This window comes from Chlamydotis macqueenii, chromosome 3 (assembly GCF_036417535.1).
Source record: "Chlamydotis macqueenii isolate bChlMac1 chromosome 3, bChlMac1.mat, whole genome shotgun sequence".
NCBI classification, from domain to species: domain Eukaryota; kingdom Metazoa; phylum Chordata; class Aves; order Otidiformes; family Otididae; genus Chlamydotis; species Chlamydotis macqueenii.
Window position 1 is genome coordinate 71,577,931 of NC_141558.1, and position 23,911 is coordinate 71,601,841.

At 39.9% G+C, this 23,911-nt stretch overlaps 1 protein-coding gene across 1 annotated transcript in view; it reads right to left on the bottom strand.

The window, feature by feature from the left end:
• XDH (xanthine dehydrogenase) overlaps positions 1-18,496 on the bottom strand; it is a 54,705-nt gene extending 36,209 nt beyond the window's left edge. Inside the window, exons 1-10 of the mRNA XM_010122378.2 lie at positions 18,381-18,496; positions 11,456-11,513; positions 9,026-9,122; positions 7,692-7,800; positions 6,497-6,623; positions 5,590-5,651; positions 3,306-3,374; positions 2,415-2,483; positions 1,876-1,962; positions 423-564 (exon numbers count right to left, since the gene is read on the bottom strand). Coding sequence (XP_010120680.2) covers positions 423-564; positions 1,876-1,962; positions 2,415-2,483; positions 3,306-3,374; positions 5,590-5,651; positions 6,497-6,623; positions 7,692-7,800; positions 9,026-9,122; positions 11,456-11,513; positions 18,381-18,434 — 874 coding nt within the window. The 5' untranslated portion in view covers positions 18,435-18,496. The remainder of the gene's footprint in view (positions 1-422; positions 565-1,875; positions 1,963-2,414; positions 2,484-3,305; positions 3,375-5,589; positions 5,652-6,496; positions 6,624-7,691; positions 7,801-9,025; positions 9,123-11,455; positions 11,514-18,380) is intronic.
• Positions 18,497-23,911: the final 5,415 nt, after the last annotated feature.

Sequence of the window (23,911 nt, forward strand, 5' to 3'; positions counted from 1 at the left end):
CATTAACGTTTGCAGAAGCCTATATTTTGGGGGAAAAAAACAGTAAGATTTCACTTCTTGAGAGTTTAGTCACTGAAAAATATTTCAAAATACAGGTTTCACAACTGAATTCATTGATTATGAGGTCATTTTACACCTTGCCACTCCCCTCTTCTCAAAATTCCACAAAACTAGCACAAAAGCTCAGAGGTCTAGATAAGCTTTTTTTTTTTTTTTTCGCCTGATACAGCAAAGAACAGGGAAAACATTCACTGTGAGACTGATCTACCTGAGAAGAAAATTTATTCCTATGTACAGCCTGAAGACTAAACAGCTATTTAACAGCAATGGCATGAAGGAGGTTTACATTTGCACTGTTCTCACAAAATAATCCATGGAAGGTTTTCCAACTGCTCATAATGAGCATCAGCTCTTCCTCTTACCTACTTCCGTGTTCCCCACAACGAGCTTGGCATTGGGGTACTGGGATTTGAGAGCCACCAGTTCCTTGAGAGTTGTAGGTTGGATCCACATCACACGCTCACCTTTGAAACACAGTTGTTTCTGCTGTTTGTTACTCCGAGTCTGAAAAAGTGAATTCAGATAGAGCTCAGACTCTACATCAAGCCAAGAATCCCTGCTCACATGCTGCTCATGCCTATGCCAGGCCAGGCTCCATCTCAGTCCAGTTACTGACAGGTGCCTGTGATATCCACACTGCTGTTGGCAGTTAGGCATTCCCCATCCTTCTGCTAGCAGTGACAAGAGTCTTTTTCATGCTGACAAAAGTTTTTCCTTTCCGATATTGTCAGGTGCATCCTGCTGCCACATCTCCCTAGCAAGACCTCTGCCAGCAAGCTCCATCTGACCAAAGTTCTGTCAGATACCTGTAGTTTCAGCCATCTTAGAAGTAATGGGTTTTCCATTCTCATCTCACTGCAAAAATGTCAGTCTTCAGCACTGCTGAATTTGAGCTCCCAGCAGGAAGGCCAGATTCCGGTTCCATTTTTAATTCCTTCATCCAGTGACTGAAGAAAACAGGCTAACATGGCCGCCTCCCAGCAACATGAGATCAACCCTTAGGCAAGAGAACATCTTAGGGAACCGAGAGGACCTATCTTAAGCTAAATATATATTGTGCTATGTTCTAGGAGAACCTACTCATGCTGTAGCTCAGGACACATATAGGCTGGGTGCAGCAGCACAACTAACAACTGAATTTTGGTTGTTTGTTAAACGTGAAGAAAGCTGTAAACATGCCATGTGCTGGACTAGATTCCTAGCTGGAACACATTTGCTTAGGGAAAAACTACCTCCAAAAAAGATAGGAATGACACATGGAGAGAAATTAATCTTACCTAATTTTTGATGTCAATGTGAGCTAGCCAACTTCTACTCCTGCTACACTGAGTGGAGAGAAGTTGGTCCTTTCAGGAAGTCACCTAGCTGAAACATATATTCAGCTACATCCCATAGTTCCTACTTCTCTTCCTACACTGCAAAGGGAGCATAAGGCTATTAGCTCAAATATGGCTGTATTTAATGCAGAAGCTCACATCTGACCTAGTAAATTGAAATCTAGATGTCAGCAACTGTTCCACCCCTGGATAGGCAGTGACCGGAAAGGAAGGCAACACAAGAGCAGCCATGTATGGTGAGAAACAGAGAAGAAAGTCAGACAGCTGGAGCAGGCACTTGGCCTGCATCTCTCTTAAGCTATTCCAGCTTGAAAGCCTTCCCTTTTGTAAAACAGGGAAGTGTTCATCCCCATGCATCTCCTTTTATCAGCAGCCATCTTTTGCACTGCCATTTCCTCACAGGAGAAACACACTGCAAACACTCAAACCCTGTGTAGAACAACAAAACCACATACTATTTATTTCTGAATGAGCCTACCATTAACTCTGGTGGGAAGATTGGCTCCTGTGTAGGGTCCAATGGTTGGAACTCAGAAGAATTGAACAGGCTGGAGGACATCATTGTCTGTGACAGAGAAAATGCAAATGGATAGGCAGCAGACGAGAAATCTATCCACACAAAACACTAACTCATTCCTCTTTCCAGTCAAATCCCTGTTACTATTTCATGGAGCAAAGAATGGCAAACACAACAAAAAGATGCCACCTGATCCATTGTTTCAGGTTCTGCAGCCGTATTTTTCTGATCACAATGCATGTCTGGTCAGAAACCTGAACCCTGAACATATTAACAGTTTTTTGCCAATCAAAAGTGACATCACTTTCACACTGGCATGTTAAATCACATCAAAGGTATCCTTTCTGATGTAGGACCAGCATAAAGCATAAATAAGTCTAAATTGCTTTGCATAAATATAGCTAAATTAAAAGCACTGGGCTTAGGCACAGAACAAGCCAGAGCTAAGGCTTCAAAACATCAGAAATAGGGAAAAAACTAATAGTTGACAGGCATCTTACCACATTGTCTTCTTTTCCATTCATGCAGCAGCCTGGACCATTGGCTTTTCCTCCACAGCAGCCCCCATTCTGAAGACAAAACAAGCATGCTTCAGTTATTCTGCACAAAGTCAGAACATTACAATTTTTACAGGCTATATTCTTCCCCTTTTATCAATTCCTGGAATATAGAGAATCACAGTAATGTTTTTGATTAATAAACTACTTTGACAAAAGAACTCCAAGAAGTCTTAATTGCTAGAGTATTCCACACAGCACTGGATACTTCCAAATAAAGAATCCACAGGAATTGACTGGAATTATCTGACAAAGAATTTCATTATATTCTCTCATTCCTAAATTCATTTTATGCTCACACTACCTTATGTCCTAGTTCCTTGCTTTCATCCCCCCACTGTTTGTACCTCAACTGGTACATAAAATGTGATTAACCTTTTTCATCCAGATATTCAAAAAAGTTCCAACTGTACAATTTATTGGAATGGTCATTATATTACTTCATTCACCATTGGACTTCAAGGTTTGGGAAAGATCATATTTGGGAATTAACTGTTTTTTAGATCTGTTGTCACAGAAAGATGGATTGCTTCAATATACCAGAAGCTGGCAACACATTGCTTATAGTTATCACCATGCCATCTCACAGAAGTGTTGCACCTCACAGATTCAGAAGGAACGTATCTAGCTCACTACTGTAAAACCTGTGTCACGATGGCTAGCGATGCTAACCAGGACATATGCAGTCACAGTGTTTCGCAAGAGACAGACACTCAAATCAGCTCAGATAGCTCTGAATGTCTGCACCACAGTAGAGCTAGAGAGGTGACTAATACATCAAAACTCTAATACTATATTGCAAATTGAGGTTATGGCTTTTAAAATTCAGCTTACCATACTGTTTTCCCTCTCACTACGACAGCATCCAGTGCCATTGGTTACTCTGCCACAGCAATTCAAGTCCTGCAGGGACAAAAACTGCTTTGAAAAAAAAAGCACAGATTCCAAGGCAATGCAGTAGACTTGATTCCTTTTTCAGAGAAATTGATCCCATATTTCTTGTATTCAAAGCAGAAACGGGAGGTGGAAGGTGCCAAGCAAGTAGATGTTTCCCTTGCCAATGGAAGGCAGCATCCTGCAGCATGGTGGCTAGGTCACGTCCAGTCTACTGATAGACCTCTTGTTCTGGTTTAGAACTACTCTGACCATTCAGCCAGTATCTCTGATACAACTGGAGCTGTGAGGAGATACTCAGAGAACAGTAAAAGGGAGAAGAACATACAATACGATACCTAGTACTCTACCAGCATCAGAGTATGATGTTTCTGTCTCTTTAGTAACCCTCAGTAGCTCTCCATCCAAGTACCTGATCAGTCTCCTCTGAAGCCTGTGTAAGTTTTTGGTGCTTACAACACCCTTTGGTGAGTCCTGCAGGTCAGCTGCCTGGTACATGGCAGACCATCTGCCTTTGTTTGTTTTCAACCTGAGTCCTACTAGTTTCATTTCTTGACACTTTGTTCTTGTATTGGAAGAGGCAGCAAACAGCAGATGCCTGTCCACATTCCACCTGCCAGTCACAATTTGGTAGATCTCTATCAGAGGTTAACATAAACTACTATATGGCCTATGTAGAGCCCCTTCCCCTCCCTAACATCTTTTTTTCCAGGCTGAAGCATCTCAGTCTACTCAATGCTTTCTTGTATAGAAACCAGATCACCACAGACATGATCCTTATTCTACTTCTCTGAATCTTCTCCAATTCTGCTATACCCTGTTAGAGATGAGAAGATCAGAACCACACAGAGTACTCAAGTGTAGAAAGAGTCATGATGCAGACAGCAGCATAGCAGGTTTTTTTTCTGTTTTGTTCTCTACTCTTTGAAGTGTATTCTTGACTGCCAGTGAGCATTGAGCTGATGCTTCTGTGGAACTGTCTACACCTCCAAGATCATCTTCCTGCATGGTAACAGGAAGACGACCTTGTGTCTGCTCACAGCCTATCTTTTTTACATGAAATAAGGATTACCTTTCACTCTGTAAATTGCTCCGTATTTATTTGCTCTGAATTTTGTGTCACAGTCTACTCTCCTGTCTCTCAGGTTCATAAAATCCTTCTGAAATTCCTCAGTCTGTTCCTGTCTTCACTATCCAGACTAACTTGATATCAGCTAATTTATTTTCTCACATCAATGCTCACTCTCTTTTCCATTTCATCTAGGGATATATTAAACAGCCTTGCTCCCAACACAGGTCCCAGCAGAACTCCACCAGTGACCTCCCTCCATTGCAAAAATACAACATTTTCTCCTACCTGCCATTTCCTGCCTTTTAATCAATCTTTCATCCATACAGAGATCTTCCCTCTTACCCCATGGCTGCTTATTGTCTTTAAAAGCCTTTGGTGAGTTACTGTTGAAAGCCTGTTGGAAATCCAAGTAGACTATATCAACTGGATTTATCAACCATTTGTAATGCATCTCACTCCTGCTTGTATTCTCTTTTGTCAATCGTAATTCTGGATAATAAAATTAAACTAATGGGCAGCATTCTAAATTCTTTACTTTTGATATTTAATACTAGCATAGCCCCATAAGTGGCTAGTAATCACTGAAGTACCTAATGATCTACTTTTGTTTACAGCCTCCAGCAGTCTTTCAGGAATAAAGGGACTAGAGGAAACTTCTGGCAAAGCTTCGTACCTCACTCAAACCAGCAGATGAGTTCTGGGCGAGAGCTATACAGCAGTGACTTCAAGTTCTTTCCAGAGCTATTTCAACTCTGCAGCTGATCTTTGAAGAAAGCAACTTTCTCATCAGATAGAATGTCCCTATTTGTGCACCATACCTTTACACTTTTTCCACATCAGGGATCATCTGCAAGCTGCATTATGCAGAGATGCTGAGTTTTTCAGAGACTTACAGACAATAATTACAGTTTGATTATCTGTGATGCAAAAAGGGGCCATCAGATGGATCTTATTAAAGTGCTCCACTTCCAGCAACTGAAGTAAATAGAGGAGTTGGTCTTCCTGCATTATTAATGGATGAAGCACATACGAAGGGGTCAACGGTTGGAGCTGGGTTGTTGTAGCATGTATATTTTCAGCTTATGGTGTATTTTAGTAATGGAGAGAAAGACAATCAGCCTTCCAGATAAAATATTATCTGAAGCCACTTACCTTAGCAAATGTCCTGTATCCCTCCAGAATGGGTCTGTACCCTGTACACCGACACAAGTTCCCTGCATTGACAGAGCAAAAGGACAAAGATTTAGTCTCTTTTGGCTGAGAACTTCTCTTCTTTTAGAACATTTTATAGTTTCTCACAAAAGCTCCTCAAATCTAGATAAAGCTAATGAAAAAACTGGGAGGAGGAAAATTTCATCAGTAATCTTACAACAATCCCATCATCCCTTTTTGTTGATATTTTAAATTGAAATTAATTTTGAAAAAATTCAATCTGCCCTATTCAGTATTCATTTACCTCAATTGTGTGAGTCTGAACAGTATGCCAACAATTCAGTTCCCTAAATTACAAAGGGGTTCCTTTTCTTGGATCTGATTTCCTCTCAGGTCACTGCCAGAAGCCTGGTAACAGCCCTAACCTCAGCAATAACAGCAGACTCTCAGATTATTTACACAGCTGGTATTCTGTCCCACTCAACCATATATATTGCTGTCTTGGTCCTTTACTCGAGGTTGGCTGGCCCAGATGTTCTCTGTCACCTCTGCAGGCTCTTGTGACAGCAATGAATAAACAAGTAGATGTGGAGGCTTTTACAAGCCTCGCAGGGATAGGTGACCTTTTGTTCTGTGTTAAGCTAAGTGGGGTCCTAATCCAAGATTGAGGCCACTTGCCTCTGCTTCAGGACTAACAATGAGCTTCTGTGAGATTTTCCACAAGCCATTTTTGTTCACTTGAGCACCCGGCCAGTCTCCTAGTGGAAAAACTAGTTCTTAACCTCATAACAATCATATATAATCTCTAATGAAATACATTAAACGAAGGTGAACCTCCATCCCATTTGGTGAAGCAGATGTAATGAAAGCCAAACAGGTTACATCTCTGCAGGACTATGAGTATTACCTTGAAAAGCATCTTCTATATCCTCCATTTTGGGCTCAGGATTGTTCCGAAGCAACGTATACATGGACATGACAATGCCTGGAGTGCAAAAGCCACATTGGGACCCATGACTTTTTGCTATTCTCTCCTGAGAAAAAGTAACAACAACCATCAGCTTATAATATCAAGATGAGTTCACTGCTGTGCTTGTTTCTGTAACATCTCTGTCAAAAAAAAAAAAAAAATCTCACCAGAGAAGCTAAGACTATCATCAGATGTTCTCTGGTGAGATGGTCAATTAATCTGTGAAGCAGGCTTCAGAGAAGAGAACACTGAAAATTTTGCATCTAGACTTTGAACTCCCCATGTAACTGAAGCCTTCAATGAGATCAGTTCTTCAGATTTACCATGCCAGGTTGGGGCGACCTGTATAGACCTGAGTTTGAATTTCAAAGTTTAGCTGTTAAAATCTTCAGGGCAGGTAGGAAAAAGAAGACAAGCAAACAAAGGTCAGACTACCTGCCATCCATTCATGTGTGCCTAACTTATTTTTCACTTTGTTGTTTACTGTCTCAGATAGATATTGGCACAAATCCTACTCACTGTACAAACTGAGATGAATCATAGTTCCCCTTAAAGAAGCAGTATCTCTGATAAAGCTGAGGCAAGTTTGCTTCCTTAAAAAGTGCATTATAACACCTTGCTAGAAGAGCAAGGCTTCACATTCCTGTCACTCCTCCTCACCAAGAACATTTTGGGACTTTAGAAACATTGCTGAACCAAACCTTACTGCACCACTGCAGGGAAGGTTCCTAGCTAAGCAGGACAAGAAACCAAGGTCCTTCACAGAGGGCCAGAGGAAAGCCAAAACCTAACACCAGTTTCCTGGCTCCAAGTCATTATCTAGGCTTTCACTACATCAGTCTTTCCAGTTCCTGAGATTTGGTCTAGGATGTGGACCAAATGCAGCCACGTAGCCCTAGAACAAAAGCATTAGCACTAGTTAACTTGTTAGGGCATAAGAGAGCTGCAGCATTGACCCGGGAGTTTGATTCTATCACTTAGTCATTCCGGCAAGTAAAGACTACTCATGTGGAAAGTCAAACTCCTGGCTTTAACATTATGAGGTAAGTCCCAACACCTTGGAACAGGATTAATTAACATAAGAAGAAAACATGGATAGAGGGTTTTAAAGTTACCGGTATTGATAGCTTACCTGAACCGGGTGCAGCCTGGATTTTGTGTTTCCTATGCCTTCAACAGTAGTTACAGCTACATGATGCAGGGCACAGACAGGGAAGAGGCAAGCATTGGCAGTATGGTGGCTAGAATAATAAATTAAGGTCATTTCATTTCACAGTGCTGTTCAACAAAGGAGAAAGGGAACAAGAGGACCAAAGAGTACTCAGAAACTGTAGCAGTGGACACAATAAGAGAACTTAAATAGATGTGATATCAATTACAAGCCAAATTCTACAGCACCTACTCAACCAGAGTTCTCATCAGCTTCCCTTGAAGTTTAAACTGAGTATGAACCATAGGATTTCATCTAGAAATAACAACTTTAAACATCCTCATTGTACGTTAAGCTAAAGAATCCATGTAAGTAATTTATAGGGGCAGACTACAAATACCAAGATGTTATACAGCTGGCCTGGCCCACTCACAAAGTTACATAAGAGCACAGAGCTCTTGGCCTTTTCCCTAGGAAATTGTTTCTAGATGGTGCACCAGGGGAAAAACTCCAGACTGAAGGTAAAATAGAATAATGTTGATGAAATTCTTACAGGAACTAGCTACTTTATTCCATTTCTATCAAGACAGAAAAATGATCCTAAAGATATCCTATTCAAAGCCATGTTACTAAGTAGAACTACTAACTCAGATGATCCCATACTAAAGTACCTCCCAGCATTATTCCAAATATATCCAAGATTTCAATGCTTTCCATTCCCCACAATAAAAAGAAACTGGGACCTGTCCCTCTGCCTCATCCTCTCTCTCCATTTCCCTTTTTGTTTGATTCTATTTCTTCACTTTTCAATTAATTAAAGACAGAACAAGAGGAAAGTTTATGTATCAGGAAATAAGAGTAATTCTGAAGGTTACAATAGAAGTAGAGAAAAAGTGAACATCTGCTGGCATACATAAACTAGATTATTGTAGTAATACAATAGCAATAAAGAATTTATCACAATAATCATCATTTGGGTTATCACAGCAAAAATTTTATATTACATTGCAGGAAAGGAACATAAAGGTTTTCTGAATTGGGAAAAGGCAGCAGATAGCTTGCGTGCTAAAGTCAGTGCAGATATTTCAGGGCACAATGAAATAGTTCCCTATAAGCACTGTGCAATGCTGTAGGAAAAAAAAATACCTTCTTGTCTTAGCCTTCTGAGTTTATGTTCTCAAAGTTAAAAACTATGTTTTGGCAGAAATATACATTATATAACCTTTTTTAAAAATAGAACCATGTCTGGAATGTCAAGAACCTGGATCTGTACCCATTTCATTTCTCTGTTGAAGAGTTCAGATTGCAAAGGATACAGGATTTTCTTCCGAAAGGGATCATACTTGGATATCATAACAGTGCAAGCACCACATCCGCCTTCTCCACAGCCTAGTTTGGTTCCACATAGGCCCACTGAGAGAATAGGAATTAAGGAAAACACAAAGAGTGTTGGCAGAAGCCTGCTCAAACAGTTGTCAGTCAAGGCTTAGCCACAAGTTCATGCTGGAAACCAAGCACTCATTTTTTCTGCTTAATAACTTAATTTAACATAAACAAAGTTTCAAATTCTGGCATGTGAGCTTTGAGATCAACATTCAAAGACCTAAAAGTAGGCAGTCAATGTTCCAACAGAAGAAACAAAAAATTTCTGAACTTCAACAGTTCCCACTTTTCTTTAGACTCAGAAAAGGAAATGACATAAGGGAGACAAAGCACTCAGTAACTGCTGAGCAGGAGCCACATCCCTGAGACACATGGTGACATCTCCTTCAGCATCTCTCACCAGTGGCGACTGACTTCTTACATCTGGTGATTCCAACCACCAAGGTGGCACCTAGGCGGGGCAGTCACACAGTGATACAAGTCACATAGTTTAGCACTGACATGGGAGCTGCACTTGAACTGCTCACAAACTGCCTATGTCTCAAGAGTCATGGTCTGGCCACCCTAGCTTCTCTCTCAGCCCCATTTACGATGACTTCCCCACTGCTAGGGACAAAACCAGCCAAGCACACTCCCCAGTAGCCTGGTTCCCGTAAAACCACAGGAGACAGACACTGAGAGCCAGTACCAGCGGAGATGCACAGAACCACTGCACAGACACTTGGGAATTCACAGAGTGTATGGAGTAGATTCCTCCACAGGCTGCAGAATGCATGTCTCTACTTTACAATCAGGCATTACATCAAATGTTCTGCAAAGGGATTTCAGGAGATAATTCCTCGAGTCACTTCTTTGGGCTCCCTCACTCATTAGAAGGTAATGAGACACTGCTATTTATTGTGAAAAGGATTGGCCGATGCCAAGAGACTTTTAATAGGAAAAGAACAGCTGCTGTCATTGGCAATGGACACATGCTTGTGCTGAGATAATCAACTTAGGCCTGTGAAAAAGCAACAGGCATCTTGATATAGGGAACTCAAATCGTCTTTGCCTTCACTGCATAGATTCTGAAACTGACTATTTTCATAGAATAATTTAGGTTGGAAGAGATCTTTAAGATAACCAAGTCCAACCATAAACCTAATGCTGCCAAGTCGACCACTAAATCATGTCCCTAAGCACCACATCTACTTGTCATACAATTATGTGCCTGCTTCAGCAGAAGCAGCTTCTCTATGTTATCCAATGTTTCTCTTGACAACAGTGCTAATCTGCCTCAGTAAAACATGTTTCTCAAAGTATTTGTCTGACCCTAACCAGACACGTGGTTTTGACGTTTTTGAAAGTTTTGAAGAGCTCTGATTATCTCTTTACAAAGGTATTTGCATTAGATATTAACGAGCTTAGACATAAAAGGTCTAGTGGCAAGAAGTGCACACAGGCACAAGAGTCATGCCACTTCTTTCTCCTCCTGAACTTTATCCACCAAAGGTACAGTCAGACAAAACAGGGCTGGTGATAGTTCTGCTGGAAACCCCAAAGAGGAGTGTGATTTATATCATCATACTTCTTTCAGATCCCAGACAAATGGAACAGGGCAGCATGGTGAAATAAGTATGCGTGATTCTTTTTAAGGAATACACAAACACAGATGTGAACAGTTTGGCATATGTACACACCCAGGTGGTCAGACAAAAATTCAGAAAACATGGAATGCCACTACTTACTGAACCAGACCTAGTATAGCCAGCCTGGTCATCACAGTAATAGCTACCCAGCTCCTGAAGCTTATCTGACTCATGTGTTGACCAGTTTCAAATAGGAGTGAAACGTGACTGCATCCACTCACGTAAACATGCCCACAGTATGCGGTGGGAACCTCTGCCTCTGAGTTTGCATCCCTGAGTCATTTGATAAACAGGCCACAGGACAATCAAGTTATTGGATATTAACTATCCAGTAATATCCAAATTATTGGATGATACAGCAAGCAGCTCAAGTGGCTATAATGTTTTGGCCAGAAAATCCTTTACAATTTGTGTGGAACGAAGTTAAATTTCCTTCAACTTTATTATCATCTCAATATTGCTTTCTTTCCATCATATTCTAATTTCTAGCAACACTGAGAGTTTTCCCTTTTACTTAAAGTTTATTTAAAGAATATTATTTAAAATTTGCTATTGTTTAAGCTTTGAATACCAGCTGTAATCTTTGCCGGCAAGAAATACCAGACCATGCAGAGCACTCTCTTATACCCTGTGCACAAGCTCTGCCTAGCATTCAAGTGACAGGCAGAACAGTAAACAATTATGAAATGCTGTAGGCATTTAAAGCCTTCTGCGGCTTCTTCTGACACTGGATACGTTTTCTTCGTAGATAGGTTAGCAGAGTTGTTTCTGGGTCCACATCTTTTTCGACCACCTGCAAGAAGGGAAAGGTACTGTTACACACAGAATGCTTTACAACACAGATATGTTAGCTGGAAGGAGAAAGTTTGGTCTTTCTGCAACTTCTTTTCCAAAGCAGGGAGCAGAACCACTGATTAACTCCCCTTACTAAATTCAGCAATGACGGTCACATGCCCAGACATAATGCTTCCTTGAATTTATTGTGACAAAGCATATGCATTACCTACATCAGAGTGTTTCAGCCATAGCACATCAAGGCAAATCTTAAAAAAACTCTTCATCAAAAATGGCAAACAGAATTAGTAGTGAGCAGAGAGAGAAAGAACTGTGTTTTGTACTTGAATTTTGAATTCCTGACATCTCCCCAAATTGTGTCATATTTATTAACCATGCATAACTGACCTCTGTCCCTTCTTCTTACTATTAGAAGAGACAGAGAACATGTGCAGATAAACAGAATGACAGAAACAGTATCAGTAATAGACTTTGCAGAGAAAAAAAACAACAGCATGACCGATACAGGTACTGCAGGACAGAGAGCAAGTACCAATCATCTTGAAGTTTCTCTGTCTTCCCTGCTACATGTTAAATCAAACAGTGTTACATTAATAGTCATCCTAAATGGGGGAATGTGAAATTCCAACCCAGGAGAAGTTTTCTCTGCACATTTTGAGTCAGCTCCATCCCATTAGCGAATAGCACTATTAGCAGTTACCTATTAGCCATAAAACTAGATTTTACTTCAACCTCTGCCCGATGGTCAGAAACCAAAGTTCTGCCCTTGCCCCCAAATGGCCTCAGAGCTTGTCTTCTCCTTTTTCTGTTATTAATAGAGTCTCAAGAAACTTTTCCAAATTCACTGTGTGCCAGAATGTAATCATGCGTTCTTGGCTCTTACATTATGCAAGTCCTAACTACAATAGTTACAGTTTATTTAAATTAATCACTCCCAGTTTGAAGGGCAAATTGAAACAGAGGTCATTTCTGTAAGTCTTTTTTTCTTGCTGATAAGAAACCTTCACAACCTCTGTACTGCTTCAATTTTATGCCTTTGACACGTGACAGGGTTATTCTAAAGAGCCAAGGTTCATACTTCCTATTTGAGTCCATGTTTTTAGAACTAGCTGATAAAGTTGCTGCTACAAAACACAACAGGTAATTTATTGCACATCTCATTCCTGCATTGGGGATAATCTACAAGGAAACAGAGTTCATTCCTCTAGCTTGGGGATGTCTTACTGTAAATGACGCAGCACTCATATTGCTGCTATTCTGAGCAGAGTGCTCCTGTTCCCTCACTTTCTGGATGCATAGAAACAAGTAAGGGCATACAGTAGCTCCCTCATGACCAGTTGGTTCAGAGTAAGCACATATATCCCTCTGCAATAGGTTGGTAAACAAACATGAGCAGATAATTAAAAAAAATGCTATGAATGTTCCATGGACAAAAGGCCTTTCACAGCCATTTCACAGGTAAAGAGCCTTCCCCAGCAATTCATAGCCTCACTGTCAAGCTGAGTTTCTTCCTCAAGGCTGTGCCAATGGCCACTGCAAACCCTTCCAAAGCAGCTTCCAAGATAGCCAGGCACAGAGAAAAAGCTTCAGAAGAGTTTTCCAGATGGTTAAAGAGTATTGAGATTAGTCTATGCTTAGATCAAAGAAAATGTCTCAGTAAGTTTTCTTGAAAGAATCCAAGAAGCATTGCATTATGTACTCAAACTAAGCAATTAAAAGTTTGGCCCAATGGCTGCTTGTCAGGAAGTTAAATCAGAAATAAAACACGGCCTAAGCCTTCATTCAGCAAAGCCTTTAGCCACTCAGCTCCGCACACTTTTGGTGAAGTACTTAAGCATGTGTTAAGTTCCAAAGTCAAACTATTGTTCAACTTTATCAGAAAGTGCTTCCCACTATGCAGTAGACCATGTCCCAGACAATACACACTCTTATCCTGTTCCAACCAATAGCCCAGGATTCCTACTTCAGTCACTTCAAACTACTCCACCGTAGCTGTGTATCTGCAATGCTGGTAAAGACTTGAGATCAGAGGGAGATAAGGGGTAAGAGTTTGGAGGACATTCTAGATTAAACCAAATCTCACATGTCAGAGAGCAAAGAGCCATTTATTTGCACTCAGATTTCTGGGGCAGGGCTGTCCTTGTTTATAAGTCTCTCTTGCTGGCCACAGAGTAAGAACTTTTTACTGCTCCTGTCTTGTTCATTGTCATTGATGCTGCTTTTGTCCTCCAACACACAATTCCTCCAGTGGTTTGTTACAATAACCTGCTGTGATTCGTTCTTAAAATATTTTAAAACTCAGTGGGTGGGGATAACATCTCTTGTCTGATGCGCAGAACAATATGATTCACAGCTCAATATCTTACCCATCAAAACAACTCTTACTCACCCGCCCCAATGTCCTTGTACAGAAGGAAACTGAATTCTATCCATTGCCTTCACTGGGAGTAGGATCAGCCTACTTAGATATTGCAATTTAATAAATATTTCCTTTTTGTTCAGTTACTTGGTTTTAGGTTTTCTGGGTTTTATAAACCAAATGTCATATTGCCAGATACATCAGATTGATGGCTACATTTTGGTAGATTCAAAAATGTGGATTTTACTGCATGTGGCAGCTGGAATATTAATCAAATGCAGAAAGAAACTTTGCTGGATATTTTGATGGCACTGAGAGTCAAATGACTCCCAAAAAATCTGCTCTGTACTGCTGTGCTTGTATTACACATCTATTTGTCTACTGATTCTAGGAATCTTAAATACTCAGATCACCTCAGCAGGGAGCTCAGCCTGGCCCTGCAGTTCTTTAGTCTTTAAGTACCACACAGAACAAGTTCCTAAGCAGTTATCTCCACTCTTAGAGCCCATGGGCTGGTCCAGAGAGGTGTTGAGTTCATTGCCCCATGATTTCATGCACAAAACTTGGATCTCAGTAAGTATTTCGTTTGCTGTCTTGTCTACCTGCCTCTCACTAACTCAGATAACTTTGCCTTTACAATATAAAGCATCATATTTAAATTAGTGTTCCCAGAAAGTTAAAGAAAGGACAGTTCCATTTAAACAAGCACTAGTTGAGCAAGGTAAATAGAGAAACAAAAATGAAAATAAAACAGAAACTTTCCTAGTTTACCAAACAACATGCTAAGCTTTCCATAAGCTAGGATCTTTAAATGAGAAACAGATGCTTTCTGAATGACAAGCTCCCATTCAATCACTAGTCCCTAGTCATTCAATTAGTTGCAAGAAGAGAAGGTGAAAGGTTTTAACCAAACTGCCACACAGCAAGTTGGACTAGTCAATGGTATAGGTACCCTAGGACTTTAAAATCTGTGAATGTGTATTCCTGAGGTCAATGAGAGATTTCAAATTCATTTACCAGGGAAAAGCATTACAACACAGATGAACAAACTGAGTATAAGCACACAATGTAAATCTGCTATTGGTAATAAGAACATTTTGTTCTGCTTTAAGCTAGCACACTGAAAACTTGCAATTCACTGCTTATTGTAGGACCCAGAGGGTCCCAAAACTCAAAAAAAAACAAAAAAAAAAAACCCACCACCCTTGTATTTTGGATGCTCCCATCTGCAATCAAACATCTTCCAGCTTTGGAAGAGGTCTAATGTGGCTTCCAGCCTAGATCCCCTCTTAACATTCAGGACAGAGACAGAAATATTGACTTCACGTGTTTGAACTAAAATTATATCCTACATGTGCATGAAAACAGACTTGTCAGCTGAGGAGAACAAAATTGCCACTATTAGCTTTAAATTGCATGTGTTGTTTTCCATTCTAGTCTAGGCAGACTATCAAGATAACTTTGTGCTAGTTGTGTGCCAAGATTTATGCCCAGTGAAGTAAACAGGTGCTTAAAATAAACAATCCTGAATGTGAAGTATGCTCAGCTGTTCTGACAAGACTTTTTCTTCACAACATTGCAGACTGCGCTAATGCAAGAGAGAAGGCTTTGCTGCCATGAAGGTCCCTATCTTATCAACTACCTCTTATCACACAGTTTTGTATTATGACAGAATATCAGCAGCCCATTAGCAATGTCAAGCTGTTGTGAATTCACACAGCAGTAACCTTTCCCACTGGCCATGCTAGCACATTCTTTGCAGCAAATTGACTAGAATATTTAGTCAGGCCTCCAGATGGATGGAGCCATATCCTAACTTGCTACCTGCTGTTTCCAAAGCATTGCCCAGGCACTTCCTACCACCCCTTCCATCATATAACCTCTCATGTGCAGAAATGTCTCTTTGTTGCCACAGATCAGATTGTCCCATGAATCCAGTTCTCTCTCTTAAATCTGCATTTGGTGGGGGTGGAACTCAAGCCATTTTGGCAGCATACTCAAAAATCTAATTAAAAAAAAAAAGTGTCACTAGAGGCTCTGGATAGGGCACAATCCAGGAAACTCTCTGCTCTCTGATCAAGTGGAACCTCTCCTTTGCTGGCACTGCCAGTTCCCTGAGCCAGCAGGGAAGGATGCTGAGAAAGCCTTAACATATGGAATGAGTTGGTACCTTTGGTAGTATTAATTGTTCCCGGGTGGGTTTGTTTTATTTTTTTTAGCCAACAATCGCCAAGATCACACTGTGATAAGCCCCTTTACACATGCACAAGGTCAGCTCCGAGATGTGGCTTTTGTAAACAGGAACTGCAGTTCCATCAAAATTGCTGAAACACACCAAGGGCAATGTCATTCACAGCATGTTCGTTAGCTCCAGGACATAGCAAGAAAAGACAGCAGATACAAAAGGAACCGGTTGTCTTCTACTGCTAGCCTTCAAGGTCTAGGCTGCTTTCTCCCCTTCTCTGCCTCACCCCACTTACACAGAAGAGTCCCACAGGACCAGTTCCGTGCAACTCAGTCTCTTCTCCTTTTCTCTGACTAATAAACATGTCCATATGTTAGCCAAGAATCTCCTCCAGGAAGAAGGGGTTTTCTACTGATTTACACAGAGCAATGCTCCTGTAATACTCGAGCACTGACCAATGCTGAAGCACCAGCCATAAATGTATATATAGGAATTTGCTTATAAACTCTTCATATCTACCCTGAGTAGCATATTTGTTTCAAACCTCAGCTGGGCTGGTACCAGAACTGCAATTCTCTTTCATTAGAGTATACAAGAAAACAAGACAGTACACTTGGCCTGTATCAGGGTTTGGATTGCCCAACACGGTTGTGGCAACCTCCTACTGCAAGACTCTGAAAGCTTCCAACTGACCCTCTAAAAATTTGAGTTCACAGAGGAGGGATCTGAAGTCACTAAAACCTTCACTGAGCAAGAAGAAGAAAAGTTAACGGTATACCACCTGTGCCCATCATAGCAGAAAATTCATCAGATGAAATTCACAGATCATCCTGTGCCACTGCTTCACAATCTCAATTACCAGACCCCATTACCGAGTCAGTATTAACTTGGAGCTTCAACTTTTCACTTCCCTCTGGAAAGAATGAATGGCTGATACATCAGTTCATGTTGATATAGGAACCATTACTGATCTGTGTGCGCAAAGCTTCAGTTGTCATCCTTCCTTATGAAACCTCAGAACAAGGAGTTGGTTCTACATCACTATTACATTCAAGAGTTCTTTGACTATCTTGTAATCCATACCAGATAAACTTCATTCTTCACTTAAGTATTGATACTTAGATAAAACAAAACTTTGATAGGAAATGCTCTAGTACCTTGGAAAGTTCAATTTCCAATCCAGTTTGGGATTCAAATTCATAACTAAAACACCCTAATTGTAGCAACAATCTTATCCACATTCACACTTGATTAAATTAGCACGAAAGATCAACAACAGTAAAACTGATAGCAATCCTGTGCCAGTCTGCAGGGCAGGGAACAGAGCTTTTTAATCAACTACAAATATTGTGTGATCCCTCAAGGGAAAAAAAAAAAAAAATTCTCTAGCCCAAACTGAGTATTGCCCGTGATTTATCTCTAAGCAGTGCACAGGGAAGGTCCACAAACTCTCGGCTCCACATTACACGGGGGATATGCAACCCTCTCCCCTCCCCAAGTTTCCCAGCTGGAAGCTACTTTGGCACAAGTTTCCCTGCCCAAGTATCTAGGCAAGGGGAAGGTGGCGGGGCAAGAATAGCATCGAGGTGAGCTCAGAAACAGAACTAACTTGGTACTCCTCGTTCAAAAAAGAGGCAGCCTTGACTTGTTACAAGCTTTTGAAGAGTGAAGGCTGCAATGCTAGCCAGGGGAAGTCCAAACTGAGAAAAGGGCCTCTGGGACAAACTGTTCAAAGGTGTTCGGCATGTGCAAGGACCATCCCACTCTCCTGCGAGTCACAGTCAGTTCTTAAGTGATTGTCAGCAGTTGATCTAGGAAATAGTATCAGTTAATGGACTTTGATTTTAAAGAGTTTTCTAGCTTCTTAAATGAAAATAGAATGAACATTTTACTTAAATCCATTTTAAAAATCAAATATCAGAATTACTTACTGAAGATTTGAATTATATAGAGATGCTTACATTTGAACTACATTTTCCAGATGTGTTGTAATTACTGAAATTATTTCTAGTAGAAATGGCTGTATTAAGTCCTTTATTTAAAAATTACCTCAGAATTGCAGTAAACAATTGCCAACAAATCTAAAATGTAAAAGAAACATTATATAGTTGTGTTACTCTGAATAATTCACAAGGTAGAGTCAAAGAAGAGAAAAAGCCACTTAGCAAAGCAATAAATAGTCTTCACAATTTAATACTTAACAATCATGGCAATTGTGCTGTTATTAGAAAACTTCAGAAGAGGAAAAAGATTACTAGAACAAAGACTAATCAAGCCACAAGCCAGAAGCAAGCCAGACAGAAAGCTGGAATCTTCCTTACCTTTTTACCATTTACAAAGAAAACAAGTTCATCTCCTGTCTCGTCTGGAGCCATCCTGCACACCTTCCAAAATTCACTCAAATAGGGCCACAGGTCACCCTTCCGAGAGCAGCCCCACAGCGAAGTGAGCACTAGCGATACGACAAGTAATATGAGCCTGCCTCAAGAATGTTTGACTTTATTTCTACATCAGTGCCCTGTGAAACCCCATATTATATAAGACCCAACGAAGAGGCGTGCCAGCTGCATTTGGTTGGTGCTTCTGCAGCAGTAATGACAGAAAAGGAGCTGGAATGAGCAGAGTGACCCGCCCCCTTTTATATAGCAATAGATCACAATTCAGCTGCATTCCCTTTAGATTATACTGCCAGGCTTAGGGCATTCAGAGTGTGCCACTGCAACGGCTGCCAGGAATTCACAGTATTTTGCAACACAACGCAAACTCCAGGGGAGGGGAGGGGAAGGTTCTCCAAACTATCCCTCACCAAATATTGACAAGAAAAAGCTCTGTTTCCTTTGCTCTGTGCATAGCCATCCACCTGGCATTCACCATGCAGAGGTCTCTAATGAAAGAACTTGCTTATTTAAAAACTCCTTGGTACATGCACATCAGCTAGTAGACTGACTGCAAGACTATTTCACTCTTCTTCCTTACAGTTTTAAAGCTACAGTACCCTCCACCTGTGAGGACATAATTTAAACAGATATGTGTTTGTCCAGATAAAAGCAATTCCAGACAGTTGACACACTGATCCAGCACCTCAAAAGAGGGCTAAGACCATCATGTTTTCACTGGGCTCTTAAAGCATTTACGCTTACCTTTTTTGGCTTAATCCTCACATCCTGGATCTTAGGTGCACGTTGCCAGTGAAACACAGAGGAAAGCCAATTCTTTGAAAAATTTTTTTTCTTCCATTTTCCTGGTGATGCTTTCTTCTGGTTTCTCTATTCCTTAATCATATATTTTGCATCGCTTAAGTCTTCCTGTTTTTTCTTCCAAAGTTGTTGCAAAATTGTCCACAGAACCCTATATAGGACATGCATTGGTTTCACAAAAAAAAAAAAAAAAAAATCTCTAAACCCCTAGTTCCAGTTTAAAATTCCTCCACAAAACAGCACGATTCCAAAGTCTCATGGAAGCTTCCTAGCACTGTACTTAATCTTGTCTGCTCCATTCTGATTTTTGTGATTTTGTTTTCCTTCTTCAGCATACCAGGCATATTAGTTTTTCTGGTTTTCTTAAAGTCCCTAGGAAAGCACTACATCAAAATCTCCCTCCCAGGAACCTCTCTGAACAAGTCACAAAATAACCAACCTAATTAAATTACCATTTTCAGAAACAGTCTTTCCTTCAGTATTTTGGAAGTCTGTCAGAGTGAATACAATGCATATATTATTTTTACCAGTTTTTATCTTCTGACTCATGTATTCATTGCCCAGTCTATCCTCTAGAAAAGCTATTTTTTAACAAGTGTCAAACATTGTCTCAGCACTTCTTACAGGCATTCAGTTTGCTGAAAGTATAGTTCCCAGCAAACTTGTGCTTAACACCAGCTGCCTTAATCTACACTTGCAGTGAAGTTGTGCATAGCTGAACCAGTGCTGACACCTATTGTCTGGCACCTCCCACTTTGTAATATAACTATTAGAAAAATGACACTTTTCCCCAAGAAATCTTCAGCTCTGTTGCTTTATATCTATGTGAAACTTCACATAAGCACTACCCTCATGTAGCAAGCATCAATCTCAAAATTAGTGTACACAAACTTAGTACTCATAAATAGTTTTGTAATATTTTAAATAACAATTATTACTCATAACCACAGGTAACATGTTACAGCAATCTTAAAGCAACTAGCCATTACAGCATTAACACCAAAATTAAATATGCTTAGTTTCCTAATCTGTGTTTTCCATAATGCATGATGTTGTTTTTAGGTTTAAAGAACATTCGTAATAATGTAATCTCTTTAAGGAATCCTGTGTGCAAATTTTTGCCTAGCCTTTGTGATAACCTCATGGCTAAACTATCCCTTTCTGCTAAGTCAGTAAATGGCATCTTATGATATTCCATCATAGTGTTTATTTTTGACCCATCAACCTACCATATAGATAATATAAAAATAAAGATAAATACATCCATCATAGTTCCCTCTACATGTAGGTTATACAGTAATATAGATTTTCAGACCTCATCTCAATAGTGTCACTGACCACACAATACCAAATTCATTCATTCTCCCACCACTCTTATGGGATAATCTATTACTATACTCATTTCACAGGCAGAGAGCCAAGACACCTAGAAGAGGCATTTTCCAAATCCTCTATATAACTCTGGAGCACAAGAGCCTGTGCTATTGAATTCTCTTAGCCATTTTTGGAAATCCCATCTCAAATAGAACAGAGGATTACCAGAAATTACAGAGAAGAAAGTGAAAAAAAACCAAACCAAACCAAAAAAAAAGAAAAAAAAAAAAAACCATCCCGCAGTACACTTCTAGAACATAAGAACATCTCCATTAGTGTAAAACTCCCTCAAGTAAGCTAAAATTAAAAACTTTTGTCAATCAAACAAAAATTGGTTATGAGACAAAGTATTCTGACTTACCAGTCAGTTAAAGTCTAGCGAGCTTCCCATTTTAAAAATCATCCCTTTGCCCATTCATAACTCAGAGATGGGTATGTTCTAGAAGTTCAAAACTCCCTGCAGTCTCATTCACTTACTAAAGATCTCAGAAAACACTTGATATTTGTCAAGAATAATTAAAAAAAAAAAAAGTGGCTTGCTTTTCTCATTCTAACTGGTTCATCCTGGGGACCTGGCTGTTGCAATCATAATGATCTGTTCTGCAGATGATCATATAGGTAGCTCAACAAATACAGTTAAATTTACAGAAACACCATTCCTGCCTAAGGAGTTTACTGCCAGTATTACGTAAATGCATGAAAGTACAATAACAAACAAATGCCAGAGGTAATAAAGGAAAACATTTAAAATAAATAAAGGTGAGAAGGTTTGTTTCTTTGTTCTCATGTTCCTCTTGTGGGAAATGAGAGGGAAGAAAGTACAGGTAGAGCTCTGAAGAGGATTCTGTGGTGAGATTTATGAGAAGCAGTTTGGTAAAGCAGATAGTAAAGAAAACAAAGTCCCAAGTCAGTCCTTTAATGCAGTACTCCATGTATCAAGTTTCCAGTGTTTTCACATTAACCTTGGGCACCTGCTGCCCCTCTCTAACAGCTGGACTACTTCTACAAATTTATGAAGTATCCACTGTTGCCACAACATGTGGACAGCATCATTCAGCTGAAGCGGAAACAGCTTGTTGGCTTTAGATCTGGAGATCCCCTCTGCAGTTGGCACAGATACCCTTTCTGGGAACATGCACAGGCGCACTCTTTTCAGGGATCTAAAGAAGTCTTCACCTGGTGAAAGCAGGGTCAGCTATAAGGGCATACCAGGTTAGTTAGGGCTTTGCACACTATATCTTCTTAAAGATTCCTTTTCAGAGCACAAACTATCGGCCGTTGTGTTGCTTTGTTGTGAGTATTCCCTGTATAAGTTGTTTTTGTTTTTTTTTTTTTTTAAAAAAAAGGAAAAAAAATCACAGTATTGAGTACAGACTGTGAATATAAAGGCAGGGAGTGTTGCCTAAGGATGTCTGTTCTTCTCCTTGGCATCACCTATTGACCACAGTTGAAGACAGGCTCCTGAAATAAGTGGATTTTTTACCAGGCTGGATAGGGACATTCATACTTTATTGGCAAAGTCTCCCAAAATATCTCAAAGAAATTGAATCTTTTCATGATCCTTATACAGGCAGTAAATTTATTACTTTGCAATAACAACAACAAAAACCAAAATCCATAAAAGTGCCATATGAGTATGAAAGTCAGATATTGCTTATTTTTTCAAAGTCATTTCTCAGAGTAAAAAAAAAAAAAAAGATCATAAGTGTCATGTACTTTCTTATGAGGTGTCTAAATTCCTTTCTGGTTACAGATATAGGTGTGAAAAAGATCATGGTCACAAAGGAAATATAAATTGGATCTCCTCATTGAGGTCTGTGAGTGGATACTAGCTCATTATTCATGAATCACTAGCCATTCAGTGTTTAGCTTATAATTTATGAATATTGTCTAACTGTATGGATTAATTTCATTAATTATGATCTCTTCATCTGCATTTGAAGATGGATGAAGTTTAATTATAATTCTTTTCCTAGTAGTACCACCTGGCTTCCTCTGACAGCAGGAAGAAATGAACAAAATCAGTTAATTCTGCCTTCTGTTGAGAAGTACTTGTTGTCACTAGTCTTCAGAACAATTAGCAGACCAATACTTCTGTTTCAATGAATTTGCAGTATTTCTTTCATTATCTAGTTCAGGTAGAGCTCTGAAGAGGATTCTGTGGAGGGACTAAAAGGATGTTTCAGATATCTGACCTGAAAAGCAACTTTGTTTAAGCAGGCTTTTTAATGTGTTCCTTGTCTTCAGCAGCAGCTAACTTGACACTTGTCAATTGTCTTTTACTTGCTTCCAGGGCATCATGAGCAAGAAACTTCAGACACCTGTCGTGATAAGCTAAAACCATAAAATCAATAAGGTATTTTAATCTTTATTCTTGGTCCTTCTTTCTCTTCATTCACTGACATTCTAGGAGTATCTTTTGTATTTAGTCATTATAACTGTCTCAGGATGCACCAGAAGGAAGTAGAATCCCCTTGCAGAGATTGGCTTCTGTTTTTGTCACATTGTCTCCAGTGGGTGTTTCAAGGAGGAAAGGAGAAGGAGGCACCTGCAACAACCACAGAGCTCTTCATTCTTCTGAACAGCTGCTAAAGCAACTTCTCTCTGACATCAAATGATACCTTGATGTTCCAAGATCCCTGACCAGGCAAGTAAGAGCTTCTGGGCCAGTCTAAGTAAAAACTAGTTCCCATAACTAGCTTACATAACACATGGCTAATTTTTCACTGTTTTTTTTTCACAGGAGACAGTCTCTACACAGAGGTCTGCCTTGCTTGTTTTCTTCTGCCCTTGTGAAGGTACAGATGAGTTTTGCTAAGGAGATCATTAAATCTGCTTTTCCTCTGTCTATACACCAGCTGCAGTCTAGCATATAGCTCCAATACCAGCTATATGATGTAAATTTCTATCTAATATACTGTCCTAAACTTGCCTGGACATCTGCACAAGTCCTCTGGCTGCCCTCTGTATGTCATTGCTCATCACGTTCTCATTTTAGAATACAGTATTTTGGTGAACAACATGGTTTCTTCAAAAGACAAGAAACCCTCTACAGCTGCTTCTGCTAACAAGAAAGGCTTCCTGAATCAACCTAACATTTGACTGTTCTGTCCAGGAAGGACTTGTATGCTAAAAGCTTGTGAGCATTCCCCAACCACTTAAGTTTGTCTGAGAGAAAGTCTGCCTCTCTTCATAGATCCTCCCTAAACAGAGACCTGTACTTCTTAGTATCTCGTACTATGATTTCCTTCTAGCTCCTACCATTAAGATGATTGACAGTT